At 41.0% G+C, this 27,246-nt stretch overlaps 1 protein-coding gene across 1 annotated transcript in view; it reads right to left on the bottom strand.

Annotated features, from left to right (window-relative positions):
* The window catches only part of SLC9A9 (solute carrier family 9 member A9), an 807,694-nt gene that overhangs the window by 527,929 nt on the left and 252,519 nt on the right, over positions 1-27,246 (bottom strand). The window contains exons 7-8 of the mRNA XM_063442493.1: positions 7,543-7,686; positions 1,839-1,939 (exon numbers count right to left, since the gene is read on the bottom strand). Coding sequence (XP_063298563.1) covers positions 1,839-1,939; positions 7,543-7,686 — 245 coding nt within the window. The remainder of the gene's footprint in view (positions 1-1,838; positions 1,940-7,542; positions 7,687-27,246) is intronic.

The following is a 27,246-nucleotide window of genomic DNA, read 5'->3' as shown; positions in this document are numbered from 1 at the left end:
AGAGGTGTTGATGGCTCAGAAACTTTGGTAGCCTATGTCCTGTATCTCCTACTGTCAGTTGGATGAGTTGCAGTCTAGGTAGCTCGGTGTTCTGTCAGTCGGTTCCGTGTGGGGGTGCGGGAGGGGGGTGAGGAGCGGGGAAGGGTATGAAGTGAGTTTAGGGATCAGTAAGGGAGGTTATTCTATACCTCCCGGGATACCGTCACTACCGGGTGACGGTAAGGTGTAGGCGTCGGGGAGATGTGACTCACAGTACCCCCCTGTGGTACCGGTGGTTTAGCTCACCTTTGGGTGACGCCCCTGCCTATGAGGCAGTCGGAGGACTACCGGGTGTCCTCAGTGGTCTAAGGTACAGTGTGGTTCCTCGTCCGTGTGTATGGCCAGGCTCTGCGGTCGCCCCTAATGGCTCTGTGTAGTTGGTATGATGTCTACCTATCGGTTTTCCTCGCCTCTGTGTGTAGCGGCCTTATGGCCCCTATGCTGTGTTTCCATGGGTCTATGGTCATCCTCGCTGCCGAGGGTTGGTGTAGCTCTCAGGTCATCAACTTAAACCTATGACAAACATACAGAGATGTACTAAGTGGTGTGCTAAAGGAACCTTGAATGGGGGATGATCCACAACGCTAAATAACAAACACAGTACAGAGATGTCTCTATGTACTCAATGGTACATGAAACACAATAATAGTAATATAATTACATTAAAAAACAACACAACTTTATTGCAAAATTAAAAAGAAACACAAAACAAAAATGGGGACAGTCTGTGGGGAGATAGGGACAGTCTGTAGGGAGCAAGGGAGAGGGTATAGGTAGCAATTAAGCGTGGACAATTTTGAGCGACCTTAGGTAGCAGATGTTAGTCTATTTATGGAAATAACATAGAGAGGTCTGAGGTTAAGGAATTACAGATTATAGAAGATTAAATAAAGTCACCTTTATTTATTTGAGTTCATTTGGCTCTTATATAAAGTTATCCCCCATAGGACTAATATTTCATACTTAGACTGTCTGTTTTGCTACATTAGTTACCCTTACTCCGTGATACATTGTAATTTTTACTTCTATCTACACTGTGTATTACTCTGTATCCTGGGGTTCATTTTACGCTGCATAACCAATATACAGTTAGCAGCTCTTTTAGGTTCCTACTGTTATCGATCTCCTTGCAGTACCTTACTCAAGATTATACTCCAACTATAAGAGTGCATTGTTAATAGTAATCCGCAGGCAATAACTCCCCAGCACAGATTTTATTTATCTTGGGAGAGAGTTCGTAACTTTATAGGTAGATGCTTTAATTAACCCGGATCTTTATCAAGATGTACTGTAGATACACACTGAGATGTATAGACTATTTGAATAACAGGGACCTCTTTACATAGATGCAGGTTTCTCTCCCTTTTCTCCCCATTAGCCCTATAACCATTTTGGTCATTTAATAGGTGTTTCACTTTAATGCTGTCCCTCTTTTTGTTTTGCGTTTCTTTTTGATTTTGCAATAAAGTTGAGCAAAACAAGGCAATACATTCATCATTCAGGGATTCATCAAGACATATTTAAAAATGGGAACATGATTAAGAATATATATATATATATATATTACTGCTTAGTGAATACATTCCTATATGATCGTGTGTGAATAGGTATTCGTCCTAACGGTACTGGGACAGAATGGTATGATTAATGTAATGTGCGGAACAGTTTGATACTTTGAAAGGTTTATGCAAAGAGACAATTTAAAAGCATGAAGTCTATTTATTTTATGTTTCCAGTCGAGTACAAAATCATAACAAAATACACAAAGATTGTTTCCTTACATTTATTCTTGCACTTACCTGTGAGTCCTGCTGCTTCTGCTGATAAGAAGGCACTCCACGAAAGTAGAAAAAATAGCCCAGTCTCCAGCATCGGAAACTCGCACAGCTTAGTAAATTTTGTCAGGTGACCAACATTATTAAGGAAAAGAAAATAATCTATGCCATAGAAATAATTCAAAACATGTCTATTCCTCTCTAACAAGTTCATATGGGGCCAAACAGAACAGAAGAAAACTTTCAATAATTCTTGTTATTTGTACTTATGTAAAGATAACATCAGGGGATCATGGAGAACAGAGTAATGTTCAATCTGCAGGCAATGGTATCAGCATTATTGTTCTCCTTCCCCCCCTACCCCCCCCCCCCCCCTCATATGTAGCACTTATGGGGTATTTGTGAGTCTTATTTTAATTCTTTATTTTATTTGTGAGTCTTATTTTAAAGGGAAAGTACATTTTTATTTTTTTAAGATTAATTTTAATGATTTTAGTGATCGTGTTTTCATGTGATTGGGAGATATCTTGCAGAGACATTCAACAGATGTAATTTATTTTTGAAGCTGCCATAGTTCCAGGCTCTATCTACACTAAAGTAACTTGGTGCCAGGAGTATGACACCTCTGGCATTTCCCATGGTACATTACTATAGACAACTGTATGCCAATCCCTTCTGGAGACGGAGCATTCTTTTTTAGTAGTCCACTAATGGTTAAGTGTAGCGAACCCCCTTGTACTACATATAGTAGGTTTGTTCGCACTCTCCCACACTCTTAGAGGGTTAAATGATTATAGGCCGTTCGCACAGTATGCTAATTCGTACTCTCCAGAAAACCAAGCAGGTCGTGGGAACAATCAAGCGCTTCGTCGTTTGCATACCCAAACATCAGTCAAGACTTGATGAAGGGTACAACTGGAATGCTTTATTACGGCCAGATGGCCCACTTTTATACACAGACCCCCAGCATGGGGTCACCAGCAAAAGTATAGTAAAACACGCCCAGGGGTCTCTGTGTCTGGGAGTAATTGAGTGTACTTTGCTTAAACTAATTATCTCACAGGCACTAGAGGTACAGAGAATAAAACATAAAACACCCCAAAACATACATAATATTAATAGAGACCCCCACAAATCCTATATCCCTGGATATCAGTCAAGATCTGAGCGCCCAAAGTGTCCAAATAGTGCTCAGATCCCACGAATACAGCCAAATCGCCGTTTTGACGGACCGCACACGTGGCGTCTGCTCAAAATAGTTCCATTAGAAAAGTGGTAGCGGTCGATCACTTTCGGGAGTCCCAAAACGAACAAAATACCGAATGGTTCCCCTGGCTTAATTTATTGGTGGTCCTCGAAAGCTTTCACTCGACTATACCGTCGGGTGAAAGCTTTTGCAGACCGGCAATAGCACCGGGAAATGTGTCTCCCTCTCTGGCCCGCTCGCAGTGTACTGCTGGCAGCCGGGTTCTCCTCTCGTGACCTTGGAGCGTTGCCATGGTTACCACGGCAACGCTCCAAATCTCACGAGAGTGAAATCTAGCAGCTCCTGAGGCTGCTAGAGTTCACTCTCACCACTGTACCACCAAGGCTTCCCCACCAGACCACCATGGATTGCAGGAAATGTCCCCCCTCCCAGGCAAAGGTAAGCAGGGTGGGGGGGATATCAAAATTACTATTTTCCTTTTATTACAATATATATATATATATATATATATATATATATATATATATATATTTATTAATCTACCGCCCAACCTCACTAACCCACAATCATTATCCCCTATACATATAGGGGATCACATACATCTGATATTCAGATTATTTATACTATTATATACAAGATACATTCTGGTCACTATACACTATACATCTATTAGGCATCTAATATAGACATATTTTTTCTTCCTTTTTATATATATTCACTTCATTCTTATTTTAATTTTTTTAGGATTTTTTCATTGATAAAATTATGTATTGATTATTGTTTATTATGATATATACGTGCCTTACTGTGAATTACCACTTGTGAATTACCAGTAATGTTGTGCTTATGCACAACATAAGCTCTTTATGTGGCTGTCTAAAGGATGGTGCTATATATGTGTATAGAGCTCACACTAGTATTTTGCTTTTATGATTTATTTTTTTGATAACGGCAATCTCGAAAATTGGGGGCGTTAGAATGCCTCCCACGTCATCCGCTGGGCTAGCCTATCACGGACGAGAGGAGGGATTCTCCCGACGACATGCGGAAGCACAATAGTACTGCCAATAGCCGCAATGTTTATGCGGTTTCTAGGGCAATGTGACGTAGTCGCTTCACGTGAGAAGCCCCAGCTGATCGATGATGGGGAGGGTATTCCTTAGGTGGCGCGCATGCGCAATCACGCCAATTAGACGCCGAACACCAGGAGCGATTAGAAACAGCCGACTTGGTGAGTGTTCAATGTGATTGTAAGTCCTATATAAGCCTGTCATTTTGTTAAATGATTTTAATGTGTCCTGATGAAAGCCTTGAACTAGGGCTGAAAACGTTGACCTGTTGGATTGACTGAAAATAAACTACACTGTTTGGAAGACCTAGAGTGACGGTATTTTTCTATTTTATACTTCATTGCTGCTGGGCACCAGGCTATATATTTATAAGTTGGAGTGCAGGAATTTTTGTTTTTTATATATATATATATATATATATATATATATATATATATATATTTATAAAAATCCTTGCACTCTGGAGAAACTTGCAGCATAATACCGGGTGCAAACTGTGGCTTAATATCCAGAATAGAGTTTGTAATCAGCTGCACTCACTGTCTTTCTTAACATGATTTCTTTATTGGGCCAGATTAAAAACGATCAATGTTTCAGTCCATGTTCTGGACTTTCTTCAGAATTAACGTTGATCGTTTTTAATCTGACCCAATAAAGAAATAATTTTAAGAAAGACTGTGAGTGCAACTGACTACAAACTCTCTCTCTCTCTCTCTATATATATATATAGCACTTACGGTCTTTAAGTTAAAACTATGTTTTTTGTATTGATCTGTAACTTTTAAATATTTCTTCAATAAAGAATTAATTGAATTTAATATTTCTTCAATAAATACACCTACCATTAAAATTATAGACTGGTAATTTTTTTGTCAGTGGGCAACATTCAAAATCAGCAAGAGATCAAAACTTGTTTCCCTCACTGTAAAGAATGTGAGTGCTAAGCTCTTTGTTTACCTACTAGATAAACACACACACATATATATATATATATATTATATTATCATATAAGCTGATGTAAAAGTAGAATTGTGAATGCTATTTCACTCTCTTTAGTTTTGATTGATTCTTTTACTTTAATGTACATATTATCTTATAACTGCAGCCAGTGGTGCGAAACTGATCCATGCCCCACATCCCTCTTCCCTGCTCACCCTCTTCACCCCCGACAGACAGACAGACACACACACACACATACAGAAACACACACACACACAGACAAAGACATACATACAAACAGACAGGCACACATACATACATACATACATAAATACAGACACACATACATACAAAGACATGCACACACATACATACAGACACACATACTTACAAAGACATACATACAAACAGACAGGAACACACACTTACATACAGACACACACATACATACAAACAGACACACACACATACACACACACGCATACACAAAATGTTTAAGTCACCCTCCTGTTTCCTACCTTTTAGGTGCAGGAGGGTGAATTTCCCTGGGGTCCAGTGGTGGCTCAAGTTGATGGGAGTCAGAGTTCCCACTCTGACTCCCTCCTCTGCTTCCTCCCACACGGGCTCTGTGTGACTGCTGGGAGGAGTGACGGGCTGACACTTCCTCCCAGCGTGTGATGTCATCACAGGGGGCCCGTACGCGCTGTTAAAGCTCCGCAGCGCTGACCGGGCCCCTTGAAAATCCATACCCATTGGGTGGCCCTGACAGCATGGGTCACCTTATGGACCCCTTAAACGGCGGCTCCGGCGGTTTGCCGTGCGGCCCGGGGCTGAAAAACATGATGGCGTTTACCTGGTCGCAGGGGTCCGCAGGGCGGCCAGGCCCCCTGGAGTAACTGGTTCGGTCGCAGCTGCAACCTCTGCGACCGCGTTATGTACGCCACTGACTGCAGCAATAAGTAAACCCCTCACTGAAATATGTTAAATGTAAGCAATGGTTTCCTCTTTCCATACAAGTACTTGTACTATCCCGAGAGGCTGCAGAGCAAGGCATTCAGGGAGAATCTGTTCAGCAGTCTATTCTCTACAATTATAAGCTGACAGTGTACTCCTGATATTCAGGAATTTGTGGAATTTACTCGGAATGCTGTAAGAACCAACAGGAGCATCTAAAATGGCTGAGAATGAAATGTTCTTGTCTGGACACCGCTAACTGCACAGGTGCAAAGCTTGGAAAGTTAAAGCTGTTTAGGAACCTTGCACGTGGCTACCTTTTTTTTATTATTCATATATTACTTTTTGCATATGTTTAATTGCACTAAAATTCACACAATAATAACAATAATTTAAACTTGGGACAATTCTAGCTCTAAGCTGGTCAATCAAAGTGTGATCTAATTGGGTTATACACTAATGCCAAATACCCCTGGATTGGGACCATCTGGAATCCTTTGGGTTGCCATATTTATAAGTCTGGATTTTGCAAAGCAGCCTCCAAATTAGCAGGAATGTAGTTTTTGGGTGTGTGTGTGTGTGTGTGTTTTTATGGATGCAATCAAATGCAAACTGAATGTGGTTGCCTAAGCATCATAGCTATGTCATGCCAATGTAGTGGTTATACTGCTATTAGGCAGTGGGCACCATCCTCTGGTTCTTGGATAAACGGTTTTTGAGAAGCAATGACTGGCTGACCTGCTCAGCTAATCAATAACATCCAAACATGCATGAAATTGATACTGGTAATGTGGAAATGGAAATTCTTAAAAGGACACTATAGTCACCAGACAATTACACTATAGTCACCAGTCCATTACAACTTAATGTAGGGGTTCTGGTGTCTATAAAATGTTCCTGCTGTCTAGCACTGTAAACACTCCCTTTTCAGAGAAAATGCAGTGTGTTTACATTGCCGCATAGGAACACCTCTAGTGGCAGTCACTCTGATGATTCAATGCATCTCTATGAGAAAATGCTGATTGCCGTAGTGAGCTGTTTTGGCTGGCATGTGCAATAGCCTTCCAACCATTTCCTATGGGAAAGCATTGGATTGGCTAAGATCATCAAGAAAAGATCAATCACCTTTAATCTCTACAGAGAAGAGGTCAGTCACCTAAACAGCCACTTCAGCACTACAGCGTCAGGAATACAATTCTGGTAAGCAGCAGGCTGACTGTAGATAACTCAGGAACACCAGGTTTTGGTATACCTCTTGAAAACTGTTTGATTAAGAACCCGGGGAAGATGACTAATGCCTAATTTCAACATATCTACAAATGGGCATGTAGTGGTTATGGTGCTTACACTAGCCCTCTAAGAGTAAAATAGCCTAGATTTGACTATAGCAGAGTTGCAGAATGTTTACAAATCACTGTTACTGTTTAGTTTTAATTTTGTCATTGGAATTTCAATTCACTACAATTTTCAGTCATTAATCCTAAATATGGGGGTCATAATCTAAAAAAAACTTCATATTCTAAATAAAAAAAAAAAGAAATTCAATTTAGACACAAAGGATATCAAAGCTGTGACAACAGCATAAGCAGAGCCCATTGCAAACGAACCAGCAAAAATCCCCAGGAAATTGCCCACAGACTGGAAGAATGCTGCAGCATCAAATACATTTGGATTCTCCTTCGGTCTGTAAATGGATATGGAACTAAAAAAGAGAAAGAGAAATGAGAATGTATCGTGTTAAATAAGCTCCTAAACACAGGGTTGTGCAAGTAATCTATTCGTTACTTCTGCTTCACTTACAAAGGTTATCAATAGTATAATGTTTCATCTACATTGATGCTCCGGACAATGGCTTTCCAACACTGCTTTTTGTGTGACTCTATAATAACATAAAAATGGTGAGCTAATCAAGGATCCTGTAATAGCCCCTCTGGGGTCCTAATCAACCTCTATTTCAGCATCTAACTGCTACACGTTCTATTCAAAGCTCCGGATACAATTCTTTCTTATCTTCTGCAGGAATAAAGGACATTTTCATCTATGAAATCTTATCACACTGGCAAATCATTCATCACCACACTAATTAGCACAATGGGATAACTAAGCTAGCAAATGCAACTAATCGAGGAAAACGATACAAACAGCTTCAAACAAGACCAACATAGTTAGATTATGGCAGAATTCTTAAACCTTTTAATATGTCTAATAGAGTGCTCTCCTTCAACCATTTGTATATCTCACACATGTTATACATGATTAGATATAGTTGATAATGTGACTGCAATCTTAACTTTCCCCAAAGGTGCTTTAAGGGTTAATCTCTTTGGTTCATATAAAGGAAAAAAAGCATAACATTGAAGTTGAACCGTGGGATATAGAGCCAGCCATTTACTGAATAGATTGCTGAGATAAACATATACATTTATGCAAATTTTATTTTTCATTTATTTGTTCATCCTTCTCACAAATATTGAAGTGATTAAAAATTAGAGATTGTATGGTTTTCCTTATTGTACACCATTAATGTTGGGATGTAACATAAAATAGGTGTGGGGCAAAATAGGATAAATACAAGTGATCAAATGTCTCGCTAATGGTTGTTTGCATTTCTCTGAATATTTTTTGGTTTTCCTATTACTGTCACTAGAAGGGGAAAATATGTTTCTGTAATTAGAGTTACATCAAGCACCTGCATTACACTGGGAAATTCAAACTGATATTGCAGTCTGACATATTGATTACACTCAGTCTTCCTTTATCCCCTTCTCTGGCTACTTACATGCAGACATAGAGTTTTACCTGGAGTTACTGTGTAAGAGTGTGGCAGGAAAAGGGAGCTCAAATTATACCCCATCTGTACCGATAGAGAAGGATGGCATGGAGCCCTATGATATGTTTGTACATGATGTCACATACAATATGTGTGTATACACAAACACACAATGCTAATTTGTTTTATTATTTATTATTGTGTATGGAATTTGGAAGCACATCTTTCAACATACCTTCCAACTTTTAAATATATGGAATAATTAAGACGGAGTTTGTGGCTAATGAAAGGTGTGGTGCCATGCTAACTTTTAATGCATACCACCCAGTTATCTGCTCATGGGCACTCAGTCATACTATACAGTGAATTAGGCATTCATTTGTGAGAATGTCGACTGTAAGGGGGAACTCTTTGGCCTCATGACTATTCCAATTTCAGTGGAATATTAAAGATTTTTGGGGTCCTGTTCCACTGTTCTGACTTTGTTGCACGGTGTCACACTTTTGGGGAAACCACGGAGCTGTCCCCAACATGCATAGTAGCCAGAGAAGGGGATAAAGGAAGACTGAGTGTAATCAATATGTCAGACTGCAATATCAGTTTGAATTTCCCAGTGCAAGGTCATCATTAGATATGCTTGCGGTATGCTCAGGGCATTAGGACCCTGTAGAGAGCAATAAAACAGTGCTTCCTGCATGATCAATCCTCAGTGGGCCAGCTTAAACGATGGACAGCCAACCTGGTATGCATTCACACCAGGCTAACCTGCCAATACTTTGAGTGGACCTGTATCCCTTCTTGGCAGGCAGCCCAATTAAGCGGTGTCAGTGATATGATTGTCTCACTGGCCCACCCCATTGCCCCTTTACACAGGCATCCAGATTCACAAGGCACCGGAATTGGGAGGTATGCACTCTGCAGCTCCATGGTACTGTAGGTACCAATTAGGTGATGGAGTTTGAATTGCACCTGAAGCGGGTACAGTTTATTGTTGATGTTCAATTGTAGTTCAGTATGTGATTATGCGAGGGTTTGGCCGAATATGATTGTGTGTGATATTTATGTGTGTAGTTGGCTGATCGTGATTGTGTGGGGGGGGGTCTGTGTGTAATAATAGTTAGGAATTCTAATTACAAAACAGACACAGATGTACACACACACACAGTGACAGACACAGGCATAGACACATACACAGGCAGACACATACAGGCAAGCACAGACAGGATACACAGACACATGCATTAACAGACAGACATGCACAAACAAGCACAGATAAGCATACACAGATCCATGCAAAGGCTTACACACAGGCACAGGCATACACACACAGCAGGTGAGTCACACACAGCAGGTGCACACACAAACAGGCATACTTTAAAAAAAAAAATAGCCTCTCCATCTATGTCACATACAGAATGAGGGAGAGAAGACAGAAAACCGTTGGGTCCTGCACTTGTAGCCCCCAGATCTCGATGTCATTGTGCTGTGCTCCTCCCCTGCTCAGTTTCCTTGTTGAGTGTAGGCCAAGAGCAGACATCACACACTACATGTGCATCTTCTGCTCCACAAGACTGGGCAGAGGACCATCAGAAGACGAGACTAGTAAGGGGATCGATCAGGACAGAAATACAGCGCTCTTAGTATTGGTATCACCACCCTTAACTACTGTCGGTAACGTAATCATTATTTAGTATATTGCCAATTGACAATATACTAAATAACAGTAATGGGTCCCCCAGCGTGACCAGCATTCACCTGAACAGGCTTAACTCCAGGACCCGATTGGAATATCGACTGATGCAACCCTGGTAGCTCCACCACTGGCTCCTTGTCAGTCATTGTGACAAGTTTTGTTTTTTTGCACCTGGAAGTCAGCTTAGAGAAAGCATGGAGAGAATAAATCCGCTAGGCTTTCAGTTTGGCTAACCCGGCCTAAACTTGGAACTCACTGTGAATTCTCACTTTAGTAAATTACCCTGAAGGTTTGAATGTATTCCTTTCATATGAAATATTTGCTCTGGCTTTGTCTTATCTGAGATGAATTACGATGTACTTTGTTAAATCTTTAGTAGAAATTTAAAAGAAAAAAAAAAACGGATGAAAAAAAATTATTTTGTTTTTTTAAAGTATAAATTCCAGAGAAGTAACAGTTCCCCTTTAAAGAAACCCTAGCCTAAAAACAAAAAAAAAAATGCTTATAATAAAATAATAATAATAATAATTATAATAATAATAATAATAATGCCATCTTGGTGTTATAAATCACTATTTTTTTGTTCTTTTGCCAATAATCTATATGTGTGTGTATTTTGTCTACATTTTTTTTAGAATCCAACTTAAAAATTTGAAAAACTGAACAGCACAGCATTCTGCATTTATTGGAAAGGAATTATTATCTTGTAATTCGTTTAGAAATGCTTCCAGCAATACGAGGAACCATAAGGTTACACATTCCAGCATATTAACATAAAAATAAACAAATCTACAAGTAAATAGAAAGCACGTCTCCTTGAAAAAGCAATGCTCAGGATATCAGTAAGGATCAGACAAGTATCAAACATTTATTCACTGGAGAATGCACTGAAATCTCATTCCCAAGCTTATTTGGTACTGCAGGTGTATAAGTAAAACGCAGCAAAAACAGACAGCTTTGCATTATTTATTGTCCATATGTCTTCTCTGCTGTTCTGAATTTATAAAAGCCCTTGTTATTGTGTAGCCCTAGGCAATCGGAACAAATAAGAACACAAAACATTGCAAGCATTTCATAAATAGAACCATCCTTGTTGCACAACAAGCTGTTCAATTTCTCTGGGGCAACCAATTCACCAGAGCACATATCAACAGCCTATACGTTTCATATATAATAACTCATTATAAAGGTAACAAGCCTTCATAAGGGCGCTTTAAACCTAATTAGAGCCCTCTGTCAACCCTCAAACTCCCTTCCCCAATTCAATTAGTTATCATTTAGCACTAGAGCAAATGCACAGGAGGTCTGGGATACACTATGTTAGAATTAGATCCATCAATATTAGGCGTGATGGTGTCTCTGACACGGAAGGCAATACTGTACCATAATCACCAAACACTAGTAACTAAACTGAATCCGGATCTAATAGAACACCTGCCATCTTTATGCTAGATGCAGGCATGCAGTGCTGTCCAACAGTCCGTGAACTACCTAATCAGCTACAAGCAACTCATAAACGGAAGAGCTTTTTGCAAAATATATAAACATGAAATGCAAAATCTAGCTGATGTCAGTAGAGAAAATAAACCTACACACGTTCTTATTCAATTAAATGGACTATTAACTTCTAAACACTATCTAGCCTGCTGACTCCAAGCCAGCAATTTGCATAGTGTTTGTGGTTGCTTATAATAAGGCAGATGCAAAGTACGATCGTCGTGTTGATACGCAGGGCTAGGCATGCAGCGTTTATGGAGTGGAGTATATGTGGGGTTGATTCATGAGACTGAATTCTGAACTGCGGTGAATTGAAAACCGAATTGCAAACTTTACACTAGAAAAAAGATGTGATGAAAGCTTTATTGGAGAATTCTTCCAGATCACCTATTTATGCCTAACATTTGAAAGTGTCAAAAAGATTAAATATTTTGCTTTTCAGTTTAACTCATGGATGGCATTGTGTCTCAGGGCTCTTTTGAGCACTGAAGACAATCTCGGACACCTGTGATAATTAGATTGCCAGGTGAGCCCAATTTAAGGAAAAACTACTAAAGGAGGGTGCTCCACATTATTAAGCAGAGCACCATTTTCATGCCATATGGGGAAGAAAAAGGATCTCTCTGCTGCCGAAAAGAGTGAAATAGTTCAATGCCTTGGACGAGGTATGAAAACATTAGATATTTCACGAAAACTTAAGCGTGATCATTGCACTATTAAGAGATTTGTGGCTGATTCAGAGCACAGACGGGTTCGTGCAGATAAAGGCACATTGAGGAAGATTTCTGTCAGATCCATGCATCGGATCAAAAGAGCAGCTGCTAAAATACCATTACATAGCAGCAAACAGATATTTGAAGCTGCTGGTGCCTCTGGAGTCCCACGGACATCAAGGTGTAGAGTCCTCCAGAGTCTTGCAACTGTGCATAAACCTTCTATTCGGCCACCACTAACCAATAATCACAAGCAGAAACTGCTGCATTGGGCAGAAAAATACATGAAGACTAATTTTCAAACAGTCCTGTTCACTGATGAGTGCCGTGCAACCCTGGATGGTCCAGTTTGATAGAGCAGTGGATGGTTGGTGGACGGCAACCCTGTTCCAACAAGGATGCAACGTCACTAAGGCGGTGGTGGAGTCATGTTTTGGGCCGGAATCATGGGAAGAGAGCTGGTCGGCCCCTTTAGGGTCCCCTAAGGTGTAAAGATGACCCCTGCAAAGTATGTGGAGTTTCCGACTGACCACTTTCTTCCCTGGTACAGAAGGAAGAACTATGCTTTCCGTAATAAAATCATCTTCATGCATGACAATGCACCATCTCATGCTGCAAAGAATACCTCTGCATCAATGGCTGCTATGGGGATAAAAGGAGAGAAAGTCATGGTGTGTCCTCCATCCTCCCCATCCTCCCCCGACCTCAATCCTATTGAGGACCTTTGGAGCATCCTCAAGCAAAAGATGTATGAGGGTGGGAGGCAGTTTCCATCCAAACAGCAGCTCTGGGAGGCTATTCTGACATCTTGCAAACAAGTTCAAGCAGAAACTGTCCAAAAACTCACAATTTCAATGGATGCAAGACTTGTGAAGCTGCTCTCAAATAAGGGGTCCTATGTTAAAATGTAACGTGACCTTTTAAAATGTTTAAAAAGTAAAAATGTTGTTATAAGTTTGATTGAAATAGATTTTGATTTCAGTAAATATGCTGCAAACACAACAAATGACAATTTTCAGTTCTTTACAACCTATAAAGTGTTTTGAAACTTACTGTAATAATTTGGAACTGTGCATTGTAAGTTTTTATGTTTAAAACAATACTGTTATCATTAGGAGGTTTGTTCAATAAAATTTGAATTGTACTCTTAATAGTTGATAACATGAGAATTATGCTGACGGTTGTTTACATCAATTATTTAGGTAAATTAGAAAAATATAATTTGCATAATAATTTGGAACAGGGTTTTACTTGCAAGGTTTTTGCATACTTGCAAAAACAAATATTTATTTATAAAATATTTTTACCAGGTTGGATACATTGTGATTTATTTTGTTTTCAGGTATGTCCTGGGTCCAGAAAACATTGCATTGTTCCAATAGTATACAATATTACAAAAAATACAATATACAAATATATATATATAATGTACATACATACACACACACACACACACACACACACACACACTCACTATTTAACATATTAACATATAACAGGTGATATCAATTTTCAACTGTAGGGCAACAGCTTCTTGTTCCAAGGATAAATAAGGGAATGTTTTTCCTAGTTTGTTGCAAAATTACAAGTGCTTAAAACTTTTTTTGTTTGTTTATTTTGACTTATTTTGGATCAACAGCAAAAACAAATGTGAATAAGGCTGAACTTGATGGACGCAAGTCTCTTTTCAGCCTATGTAATTAACTATGTAAGATATAGTAGCTGTATGTGCAATCTCAATGCCCAAAAAAAATACCAAAAAAAAAAAATGTGTTATAAAATCTATACATTCTGCTAGCATAATGTCACAATTAAATTTTCGGTATTTAAAATATTCAATTCCATCTGTAGTTTTGCACCCAGGACACCAAATAGTGCCTTTAAAATATTCAAAATCCAAAGGCATTACTGTGTGGTGAAATTAGTAAAAGTTTTATTATTGGCGGGTCCCGCACTCGCGATTGGTGGCCCGCTCAACCCTGAGAATGAGCCCTCTTTGCCCAGTTCGTGCAATAGTCTACATTCTGGATCAGGCATTGTTTTTATAATATCATATGCGTTGGATGCATTACCTCTAGTACATGGATCGACAATTTTAGCCTCTACTATACATTTAAGCACCCCACACTCAAGCTAGTATAGGGAACTCCTAGTAGTTCCATGGCAACCCAATCTCAGGTTTTGTATTCACAGCCATATGCACATTTCTTTAACACACTTCACTTCCTCTTTAACCCCTCTTTCTCTGTCTTGATGGAAGATGCTTTGAGTTTATGACATTACATGGTATCACATGGTTTTCTGGTTTCCATGACAATCTAATACACCTGGAGGCCTCTCATCAGATATGTTACATTATTTTCTCTTCCTCTGATGACATAGGATGTTTGTGTGGGAATATCATTTTACCACATGTATATATGTTTTGCTTGTTCTTTATTCTGTATACATGATGAAGGCTTGAGGCCGAAATCTTCTGACCCTAATATTTTACTGTCTGTCTCATTTAAGAATTGTGATTGTAGACAACACAGTACACACAATGCACACCCTGTCATTTACATTCTGAACACATGTAAATTAATTTATTAATTGGATTAAGAAAAAGAGTGATATTAAAGGACCACTATAGGCACCCAGACCACTTCAGCTCAATGAAGTGGTCTGGGTGCCAGGTCCATCTAGGGTTAATCATGCAGCTGTAATAGGGTTAATCCAGCCTCTTGTGGCTGTCTCATTGACAGCCGCTAGAGGCGCTTCTGCGCTTCTCAATGTGAAAATCACAGCGAGAAGATGCTGACGTCCATAGGAAAGCATTGAGAAATGCTTTCCTCAAGAGTGATTGACTGCACGCGCAGCTCTTGCCGCCCATGCACATTCAGCACTGACATCGAAAGAGGGAGGAGAGTTCCCCAACGCCGAGGGAGCCCGGCGCTAGAGAGAGGTAAGTGATTAAGCCCTTCCTCCCCCTAGAGCCCGGCGGGAGGGGATCTGAAGGTGGGGGTATCGAAAGACCCTATAGTGCCAGGAAAATGAGTTTGTTTTCCTGGCACTATAGTGGTCCTTTAATACAAATGCTTCCAAAGAGAATTCCTAAAGAGCATTGTTAAAAAGGGAGATGATGTTTAACAACAAAGTCTCTCTAAGTTATTTATTTGCTTATCTCTTGTTGGTTTCCCCAGCACATACACAATATGCAGTCAGTTTCTGATTTAAAATAAACTCTCAGCTGTTAAGCATTCATGCCAACACCTGTCCCTTAGCAATGGCTGTAGAAACACAAATCAAACAAGATTTCAGACTTTGTGTTTAAGTTGTTTTTTCTCGTTCTGCATTGTACCTAGAATGTGATTTGGGTTCCTAATGATACTCACAGCAAAGCAGACATCTTCACTATGCTATATTGTGAAAATCTCATTTATGGTAAAACAAACCAAGGGCATATAAATATATTTCTCTTTCAGAAAATGACAGCTAATTATACACGCCAGTCATACCACTGAAAAAAATATCAACTTGCCAGCTGTAGAGATACCAACTGGATTTACTAAAAGAAACGCTTTGCTAAATCGTACTTAAAGGGACACTAATGTCAGCTGATGTGGGGGAAGGGATCTAATGTGCATGTACGGTGAGCACCGCGCAATCATTAGGCCTTAAAGGGATACTGCAGTGCAAGGAACACAAAGCTGTTTTTCTGGCACTACCGAACCCTCTGCATCTCCCTTCCCTCACGCCCCCTTTTCTGCCCAGTAAATAAAGTGTAAAAAACACTTATTTTACTTACCTGATCCCAGTGCCGATGTCCCTCGGTGCTGGGTCGACCCTCCTTCGTTCTGCGATGAGCAGGGTCTAATGCGCATGTGCGCACGCATTAGACCTCCCCATAGGAAAGCATTAAATCAATGCTTTCCTATGGGGAAAAATCTGATGCTGAAGGTCCTCATACAGAGCGTGAGGACGTCCAGCATCCGATAACAGACCAAAAGTCCACTATGATTCCGGAAGCCCTCTAGTGGCTGTCTGATAGACAGCCACTGAGGGCAGACTTAGAGCTGCAATGTAAACAATGAGCTGAAGGTCATTCAGGTCTTTCAGCCGTTTGGTAGATAGCTCCCTGATACTGTGGGAATTAGCCAGATGCAGCCGCAGCACGGATCGGAATTTCGTTCATTCTAATGAAATTTCAAACTGAACTAAAAGTAACGAATGTTCTCCTAACATGAATGAACAAACTATTCTCATTCTGTTAGGATGAAATTAGTTAGTTTTGCCGGTGTTCTGTCCTAATGACAGGACGTTCTGGAATAGTGAAAGCAGGCATCGTGAGATCACGGAGGAAAGGGTATTGTGGGAAAATGTCTCTGACCCACAGGAAGTGGGTCAGAGCGGGTCAAGCATAGGAAAAATACATAAAACCAAAGTAGCCCCTAGAGCAGACAGGAAGAAAAGAAGAACAGATCCTGAGAGAGGGAGAGAAGAGGAATCGATTGTGTAAAGGTAAGTTCGGCATGACAGTGACGCTTTAACCTCACACTAGAAACATTAAAATTCAGATAAGACACTAGCTGTTATTTTCTTATTTTCAGAGATCACACACTTCAGATCACTCACTTTAAATCTGTCAAACCGCCCCTCTATCTCTATTGGGTTGAGGGGGTAATAAACTCTTTGTGCAAAGACTGAGTTCTGATCAGAGCATAAGGCTGTTAGCTCAACTAAAACTCCAAGAAACCTTTGCTATGCTTGCTGATGGTTTATTATTGGATTAGCAGAGGGGGACAAAATGAGCTGTATACGGCAACCTCCAAGAAATACTTAAAATGTGACAAGTGGGAAACATAACACACAATCTATGTTATGAAAAAATGGCAGTCCCACCTGCAACCAAATTTATAACTCCTATGACAATATTTTCTTTGGTAAATTACACCTCAATAAGATTTTAAGCAAATTTAGATCCACCATTTAGTTTTATACTAGGTGATTCACATTGGCAAGATGGAGACTTTTTTCACTGGCATGCTCTGTGTGATGATGACAGATGTATTTTATGCACAGCATGCCCACTGGCCAGGCCAGACCTCTAATCTGGGCTTGGTAACGATGCTGCCAGGAGGTGGACTTACAACACTGGCAGCTATATGAAATCTCTAGGTTTTATACTAAAACGCTGCACACACAGACTCTCTTCACCATGACCACTTCAAAGCACTGACATGATCATGGTTTCTAGAGTAACCCTTTAAATGTGTGGAGGATGATGCAAGACAAGGCACAGATCTCTTTGAGCATATATGCAGGAGATACCTGTGCTACCAAGAAATACACATGCCTCCCAACTGTCACGATTCTGGTGGGACAGTAATTATTTTGGGTACTGACATGCCGTACCGAAGCCAGGGAACATTTTCAAACAATCATAGCATGAGCGCATCATTACATGCACTCACGCTATGTTCAAAGCTCTAGGAATGGTGCTACGTGCAGCATCTGTCCTCAGTAAGCTGGCTCAAAAGATAGACAGGCAGTCTGGCATGTATTCACGGCAGACTGAACTGACAGTAAAGGGAATGGACCCAAGTCCAGTCTAGGCAAGTCCGTCCCTTTTGAGGCAGAGCCAGTGACCTGATCGCATCACTGGTCCATCCCCTCTACCCACCACTGACCCAGTTCTATGGATCTGGAGTTGGGAGGTATGCATATGTGACTGGGGCCACCTACCCAGATAAAGAAACCATCTTAACACTTAACTGTCTCTATAATACACAAAAGTATAGGCATTGAGTTCTGGACTGAAAACCCCAAAGGAATAAACTTGATTTCCGACACACCGAATAAAATTAACTATACTATAGCAGTAAAAGGCTTTTGGTTTCCATTATATTGTTTGATAGATACTCCTTAATGGAGTAATATCAGTATGCAGTTTACAAACTGACATTTCACTAAATAAAATGAACTTTGACCAAAGTTATAAATGTCAAGATTAGGCTCCTCTCCTAATAGCTTTGAGAATGGATTTCACAGCTACAAATGGAATATTCAGGAAAAAAGAAATAGAACTCCAAAGAGTGTACATTTCCCTAAAAGGCTTATTGGCAGTTTTAAACTTTATAGATTTTCTATTGCTTCTTTCTCGGAAATTACTGAGAGTTTACCTTCCCAGTGGATTTACAAAAATCCAACTGGGAAATATGCTTATAGCTATTTTCAAAAGAAGACAATTTTCTGTGCAGGCAGTGTCATTTTGGACTGTAATGCGTCAAATCAGATTGCATTATTCATGTCACCAGGGCAACTAAAGACATCTAGTGTTTCAGAAATTTGGATGCTGACAATTGATAACAGCAAAAATGGCCTAGTCTGCCTGCCTTAAACAGAAGATAATCAAGGATTCTAGATTGCACTAGATAATACAAGGAAAAAAATAATGTAGCCTGAATGAGCAAAAAAAAACAAATCCAAATCATAAAATATGATGAAAAATGGCAAAAAAAAAACGAAATCAACAATAAAAATTAAAAACGTAATCAAGAGAAGAGTAAGTCAAGCTGAACACACAACAAAAACAAAAAACGTACACTGAACAAAATTATAAACTCAACACTTTTCTTTTTGCCCCCATTTTTCGTGAGGTGAACTCAAAGATCTAAGACTTTTTCTATGTACACAAAAGGCCTATTTCTCTCAAATATTGTTCACTAATCTGTCTAAATCTGTGTCAGTGAGCACTTCTCCTTTGCCGAGATAATCCATCCACCTCACAGGTGTGACATATCAAGATGCTGAATAGACAGCATGATTATTGCAAAGGTGTGCCTTACAAAAAAAGGCTATGATTTATTTTTGCTTAATTTTTCCTAAAATCTTTTACATTTAGCATGACACATGCTACTGCCTTAGCAAAAATTGTATTCAACCAGAAATCATCCCTCATAAATTGCTCTTTATTTATTCTCTCGTATGTATTATCGGTTATCTCTCTAAATAAATATGTTCATGTTCTGGAGGCACAACTTGAAAATATAACCCACAATGCAATTCCGGTGAATTTTCAGAGCCTTTTCAACAGAACTCTATAGCAACAAAAGAAACATCTCATCCTATAGTCACAAGCAAACACCTCTACATCATGCACACTCCTCACAATATGGAAACCAGATTGACCCCAGATACTGCCGTCTTCATGGAAATAGTCTTCTCCAGGCCTGGACCATAGGCGTGCGCACGGGGTGTGCCGGGTGTGCCGGGTGTACCCTAATCCCCGTGGCACGCCTATGTATTGAGTCCTGCAGGAACAGCGTTCCTGCACTTTTATTTGAGCAGGAACGCTGTTCCTGCGGGCACTCAGTGCCCCCTTCCGGCCCCCATGTGTCCCCCCCTGTCATGGCGGGGGGGGTCAAGAGGTGAAGGACACCCCCCAGTCGGGTGCCTGTGTCCATCTCAGCCGCAGTGAGGGAGCTGTGTGCTCTCTGCTTCCTCTCGCTGCACGGCGTTTGCTGTAGCTGGGAGCCGGAATATGACGTCATATTCCGGCTCTCAGCTACAGCAGACAGCCCGCGCGGCGAGTGGAAGCAGAGAGCACACAGCTCCCTCACTGGGGCTGAGATGGACACAGGCACCCGACCCACTGGACCCCAGGGACAAGTCCACGCCAGCACTCCAGGTAGGGAGGCTGGGTGGACATTTTTTAATAAAAAAAAAAAAAAAATTATTTGTATGTGTGTGTGTGTGTCTGTCTGAGTGTGTGTGTCTGTCTGAGTGTGTGTGTCTGTGAATGTGTGTCTGTAAGTGTGTTTGTGAATGTATGTGTGTGTGTCTGTAAGTGTGTCTGTGAATGTATGTGTGTGTGTTTGTGTGTCTGTGAGTGTGTCTGTGAATGTGTGTGTGTGTGTCTGTGAGTGTATGTGTATGGGTATGTGTGTGTGTCTGTGAGTGTATGTGTGTATGTGAGTGTATGTGTGCGTGTCTGTGAGTGTATGGGTGTGTGTGTGTGTGTGTCTGTAATTGTGTGTGTGTCTGTGAATGTATGTGTGTGTCTGAGTATGTGTGTGCACGCGTATATATATATGTGTGTGTCTGTGTATGTGTGTCAGTATATATATTCACACACACACACGTGTATATTATTTTTTTGGGGGGTGGGAAAAGAGTTCCCACACTTTATTCCCCAGGACTTCTCTGGAGATGTTCAGATCTCCCCTGACGCCTCACGCAGAGTCGGCGCTATCTGAGTGCCGGCTCTGCTCTTAGCCTCCATGGGCTGGCGGGGAGATCAAAGATCTACCTCACCAACCCACAGCAACACGGAGGGAGGTAGGAGAGGACCCGGGGAGCTCTAGACAGCAGCTCTGCCAGGTTCCTCTCACGAGATTTGAGCATTGCCACGGCAACACTCAGATTTCGTGAGAGTTAACTCTAGCTCTGCAGGCTAGAGTTCACTCTCCACTGGACCACAAGGGATGGCACATGGCAGCAAGGATCCCCCCTCCCTACATAAGGTAGGGAGGGGGGATATTTACTAATCAGCCCCCACCTCCACAATCCCTACCAACATACAGCCCACACACACACACACACACACACAGCACCTAGACACATACAGCACGCTCACACACACAGTACACGAACCGCACCCTCACACACAGCACACTAACAGCACCCTCACAAACACACACACACAAACAGCACCCTCACAAACACACACACACACACACACACACACACACAAAGAGCACCCTCACAAACACACACACACACACAAAGAGCACCCTCACAAACACACACACACACACAAACAGCACCCTCACAAATACACGACACCGACAAACATTACACACAAATGGCACCATCACACAAACGCACACATCACACAAACAGCACCCTCACACACACAGCACCCTCACACAGCACAGTAACAGGACCCTAACAAACACACAAACACCCTCACCCAGCACACTACTAGCACCCTCACACACAAACAGCACCCACACAAACACCCTCACACACATTGCACACTACCAGCACCCTCACACACACACATCACACTAACAGCACCCTCACACAGCATTGTATATATTTATATATACACATATATACACATGCGGCGTGTTTGTGCTTTAGGGTGCACACCCTAATGCAATAGGCTGCGCACGCCTATGGCCTGGACTGGCCTATAGGACTGAGTTTCTGGGCCACCAGTCCTAACACAAACCCAAACAGTGCTGGCCAGGCAAAATCATTTACGAGTACAGTCAGCTACCTCACTCCTGCAATTCTCTGCTAACAGACATCTCAACAGAGCTCCACTAGCTTTTTTTAAGCTAAACCCCTGCAGTGATTCTGTATTAAATCCATGCTGGGACTCAATTACTGACTAATAGAGTATAAATACTTACACCTAGTGGTTGGAACTTCCACGGCCGCAGGGGTCACAGCTGCGACCGGGCCTGTCACTCAAGGGGGTATGGCCGCCCTGCCGACCCCTGCGACCAGGGTGTTCGCCGACATTGTGGTGCGGTCGCACGGAGAACCGCCGGGGCTGCATTAAAGGTTGCCCATCGGGTGGGCCATGCTCTTGGGGCCACCCGATGGCAATGAATTTCCTGGGGTCTGGTCGCACTCTTAATGTCAGTGATGACATCAGAGCACTGCGAGGAAGCAGTCACTTCCTCCCAGCTAACAGAACCGCGCGGGAGGAGAGCGAAGAGGGAAGAAGAGGAGGGAGTCAGAGTGGGAGCTTGACTCCCATCAGCATTAGGCAGCCACTGGACCCCAGGGGAGTCACCCTCCTGCACCTAAAGGTAGGAAACAGGAGGGTGACAAAAAAGTTCACATTTTGTGTGTGTGAATGTCTGTATCTGCATGTGTGTGTATGTATGTATGTGTATGTATGTATGTGTATCTTTGTCTGCATGTGTGTCTGTATGTCTATCTTTGCCTGTGTATCTGTTTATCTGCATGTGCATCTGTATGTGTATCTGTTTGTCTGTATGGGTATCTATATGCCTGTATGTTTATCTGTTTGCATTTGTGTCAGTGTGTGCTGCTAAGTATCTGTATATGTGTCACAGTTTATATCAGAATGTTTGTCATTAAGTTTGTCTGTGTATCTGCATGCGTGTCTATATGTGTATCTGTCTGTATGTGTGTCTGTGTATCCACATGTGTGTCTACATGTTCTGTGTCTGTATGTGTATTTGGTTTTCTGCATGTGTGTCTGTAAGTGCATCTGTTTGTCTGTATGTGTGTCACTGTTTAGATATGTATGCATATCATTCGGTGTACCTAAATGTTTGTCATTAAGTGTGTCTGTATCTGCATGCAAGTCTATATGTTTCTATGTGTCTGTATGTGTATCTGCATTTGCCTGCATGTATGCCTGTATCTGTATCTTCCTGCATGTGTGTCAGTGTGTGCCCCTATGTATATGTATGTGTGTTACTGTTTGTATCTGTGTGCATGTCATTCAGTGTATGTGTATCTGCATGTGTCTATAGGTCTGTATCTGTCTGTATGTGTATCTGTATGTGTCAGTGTTTGTATCTGTAGAAGTGTCATTCTGTGTATCTGAATTTGTGTTATTCTGTGTGTCTGTTTATTAGCATGTGTGTCCGTGTATGTATCTGTATGTGTTCTATTCTAAAAATGGAGGGGCAGGAGGAGGAGGGGGCCCAGGGCAATTTTCGCACTGGGGCCCTGTGGTTTCTAGTTATGCCTCTCCTTACACCTATTAAAATAACATTGGCAGTGACCTTCTTGGACTTCTTGTTGCACAAATGCAATGCTGTCAATAATTAACATTACAAGAAAAGCCTAAGTAATGTAAGCCGTTTTTTTGATGGGGACTTTAAATAATAATAAACCTGGTTGTTTTCGATCCTATATAAAGTCTCTAAACAACTAAGGTAGACACTAACTCCAGCAGTGCAACAAAGTGGCCAGTGACTGCTTACAACACCGGAGGCATGATTTTCCTTATTGGCCATGCAGCTAGCTTGTGATGCTAGCAGTTATCCTAATTTACTAATGCAGTTTATATGAAAGCATGATTAGCATTCACATTGTGTTTGCGTAAGAAGCTTCAACATTTTTACTGATAATTGTGTTTTTACTTTATTAGCCTCTGGCCCTTTCTCTCTATTTTTATTTTGCTTTAAGGACTTATGTAAGATTGATGTGAAGCTTTTCTCATTATGAGTTTCTAGCTTTATAGAGGATTCATTGAATTGATATTTCAGAAGTGCTGTGTACATAAAATTAGCATGTTTATATACTCTACAGATAGTTAGTATACACTGCTTCTATTTTTGTTGGTTTTGGTTGTTGCTATTTTTTTTCATCACAACTCCATTAGCCATTTTTATTGTGTTTTCCTAGCAATCCAATAAAGCAACAGACTACAAACTCTCCCCTCCAGCTTCCTTCACTAAATCTCCCATTCATTATCTGCCAATTAGGAACCAAGATAGAAAACCAGCTATTAGAAAATGTGTGTTGTACTTCAGCTCTGAGTGTGTGAATCCTTAGATTCCTTAGACTCATTCCACTTATGTTCGGTTGTCCGTACCCACTTGTTGGTTTCCTGAATAGATGGTGTGTGGTTCCCCCTTTTATACATCCCCGAACACCGGCCACCCCTGGCTGTTAACCACCATTAAGTCGTTAACTCAAGTGCTTTTCCTGGGTGGCCACCGTTTGTATAACCGAACACACGTGCTCTAGCGAATTGCGACCATTTTGTCTCCCGAACACAGGCAGCGGTACATGGTCGTCGAATGCCTGGAACTATTTTCAGTCTCGCGAACCCGGGCAAATATGGTACTGCTGCCCATTTAACTTAACAACCAACTACACGAACGTTTTTCGAGAGATTGGAACTACCGGCTGGGGAGAGCATTCGTTGGTGTCCACACAGGAACCCACGAAAGGACACTGGCCATTGTCCTCATTTCTCTGGAACGGTTTTGGGCCATCGCCTTGTAGCCGGCCGGTCAAAACTTTACCCAAAACTGCGTTGCCGTTCTACCAAACGGTATTGAGCACTTTTTGGATATGTTGGGTGCTCAAATCCGGGCTTTTAGGGAATATAGGACTTGTCAGGTTCCTATAAAATATGACTATGTTTTTGGGGTGTTTATGTAGGTTTCATGTATTTCCCTGTAACTGAGAGATAATTTAGTTACTCAGTTTTGACTCCATTATCTCACAGACACAGGGACATCTGGGAGGGGATTGTGTATATTCTGAATGGAGACCCCATGCCGGGGGTCTGTGCATAAAAAGCTGCGTCTGAGCTGAATATGTCAGTTGTACTCTCAGAACTGTGTATTGTCCCGTTACTGGAGAGGGATAGAGCTATTCACATTTCAGTGCCTTGTTCCTAAATTCCTGTCTTCGCGGATCTAGTGGAGGGAAAGCCCTTGTCAGGACTAGCGCTCCGCTGCACACTCAAATGTATATTTCTATTCTTCCTTCTTCAGTAATGTGGCTTTATGTTTTTTCCCCTCACTGAATAATTATGCAGTACTTTTGGCACATGGCAATGCCCTTTCCATAGCCTGAAGGTTTAGGTAGCTAATTGTAGGATCCACATTTATTCCACTTCAACATAGTACAGTCAACTTCAACAGTTGAGCATATCTCCACATAGCGCCTTATACATTGAATTGTCCTGATTTTGGACACTTGTCCTAATTCACCAAAATTTTTGGGCAAGCACATCATTAAACATATCCAAAGGGATACTATAGTGCCAGGAATACAAAGCTGTATTCCTGGCACTATAGCTCCATCTGCCTCCCCCCTCCGTGCCCGTCTTCATACCCCCTTCCTCCCACCGCGATGAATAAAGGGTTAAGAAACCCTTTATTTACTTGCCTGATCCCAGTGGTGATGTCCCTCGGAATTGGGTCGCAGTTGTGCCTCCTCCGTTGTCACTAGATGATAGGGCGCTAATGGGCATGCACAGCGAGTGTTGCGCTAGCATTAGGTATCCCCATAGGAAAGCATTGAATGAATGCTTTCCAATGGGGAAATAGAGGACGCTGGGTGTCCTCATGCTGAGCGTGAGGACATCCATTGTCAGTTAGCGGCCAAAAGAGGCTGCCTTAGTGTTGCAATGTAAACATTGCAGTTTCTCTAAAACTGCAATGTTTTACATTGCAGCACTAAGTGCAATATGGACACTGTACCCAGACCACGTCAGTTAGCTGAAGTGGGCTGGGACCTATAGTGTCCCTTTAAATTGCCAGTGTACATACGTTTCTACACACTGTGAATGAATGGAAAGGCATAGCACAGAGAGCACATAATGCAGATCTGAAGTTTGTACACAACTCTCAAAGTTTATCTCTACAAAATTTAGATCTTGAAAAAAACGGATGCCCTCCTTTTTTTTGGTGCACCTTCCACCTCAACATTGGTGCATCACTCTACAGCCCCTATTTCATACCTATCAACATTGACAGGTATACTGACAGCCCTCCCAACATGGCCAGCATCAGTTGCTGTATGTTAAAAACAAATGTAGCAGATAGCTCATTTTCCTACATTGTTAAAAATAATAGTCAAATTTGCTTGCATTGACAGTACCATATATTTGGACTTTTCTACAATAACATTGCCACATACTTTTTTAGTATGATTTATATTTAGACTTCTACATTAAACCATTAGCTAACAACACTGTTAATATTTTGTCAGTATTACATAGCTTCCAGACTTCCATATTTCTGTCAAACAGTCCTAAAAGCTTTTGTGAAATGTCATGAATCTAATGCAATTGTCTACAAACACTGTGAGCCAGGGAGCTATAAAAGTAACCGAAAATACATTTATATTTGAACTTAACTCTGGAGTTTTCTTTTTTCCTTTATTCTCCACAAGGCCATACCAGCCTCAGGCTATTGAAAAAGTACATCAAATAATAGATGTTAATCAATTGCAAGCACTAACTCAACACAAAAAGATCCATGACCTAAATAGAAGTATGTTGTTGCAGTAGCCAAGAAAAAAAGACAACAAGCACTGTTTGTAAGAGCCATAAATGCTATATGAAAACAAAACACTGAAAATTGATGATTGATTGCCTGAGAGAACTGTAACTACTAGAGGCAATTATGGCAATGACAATTTTACTGATAGAGAATATTATTACAACTCATATATACTGAATGTCAAAAATTAGTAATGCTGTAAATTTAACGTGCATAACTTTCCCATAACCGTTATGGAAATAATTTTTATTTTATATACAAGTAAATAGGGAGCTGGGAAGTCTGGTACAGATTTTGATTTCCCATTGCTGACACTTTTAATAAAATAACTAATACCACCCAAGTGTCCATTATCTGTCAGGCTAGTCACGTTCTAGAAAACGATTCATGCCCTACTAGATTATTACCCTACTTCTAATGGTGAGACGCAGAAATTTCCCAAATACATCACTCTATGCACATATGGATATACTATCGAACCTGCAACATTTGTGATCAGTATTGCAGTACTACATGCATGTGTGTGATTGGATGGTAAGTTACTTGCTCATATACGGTCATGCTCAGTCACATTTCTGGCCGTGTTCCT

This window comes from Pelobates fuscus, chromosome 2, assembly GCF_036172605.1.
Source record: "Pelobates fuscus isolate aPelFus1 chromosome 2, aPelFus1.pri, whole genome shotgun sequence".
NCBI lineage: Eukaryota > Metazoa > Chordata > Amphibia > Anura > Pelobatidae > Pelobates > Pelobates fuscus.
This window is presented reverse-complemented; position numbering and strand designations above follow the sequence as displayed.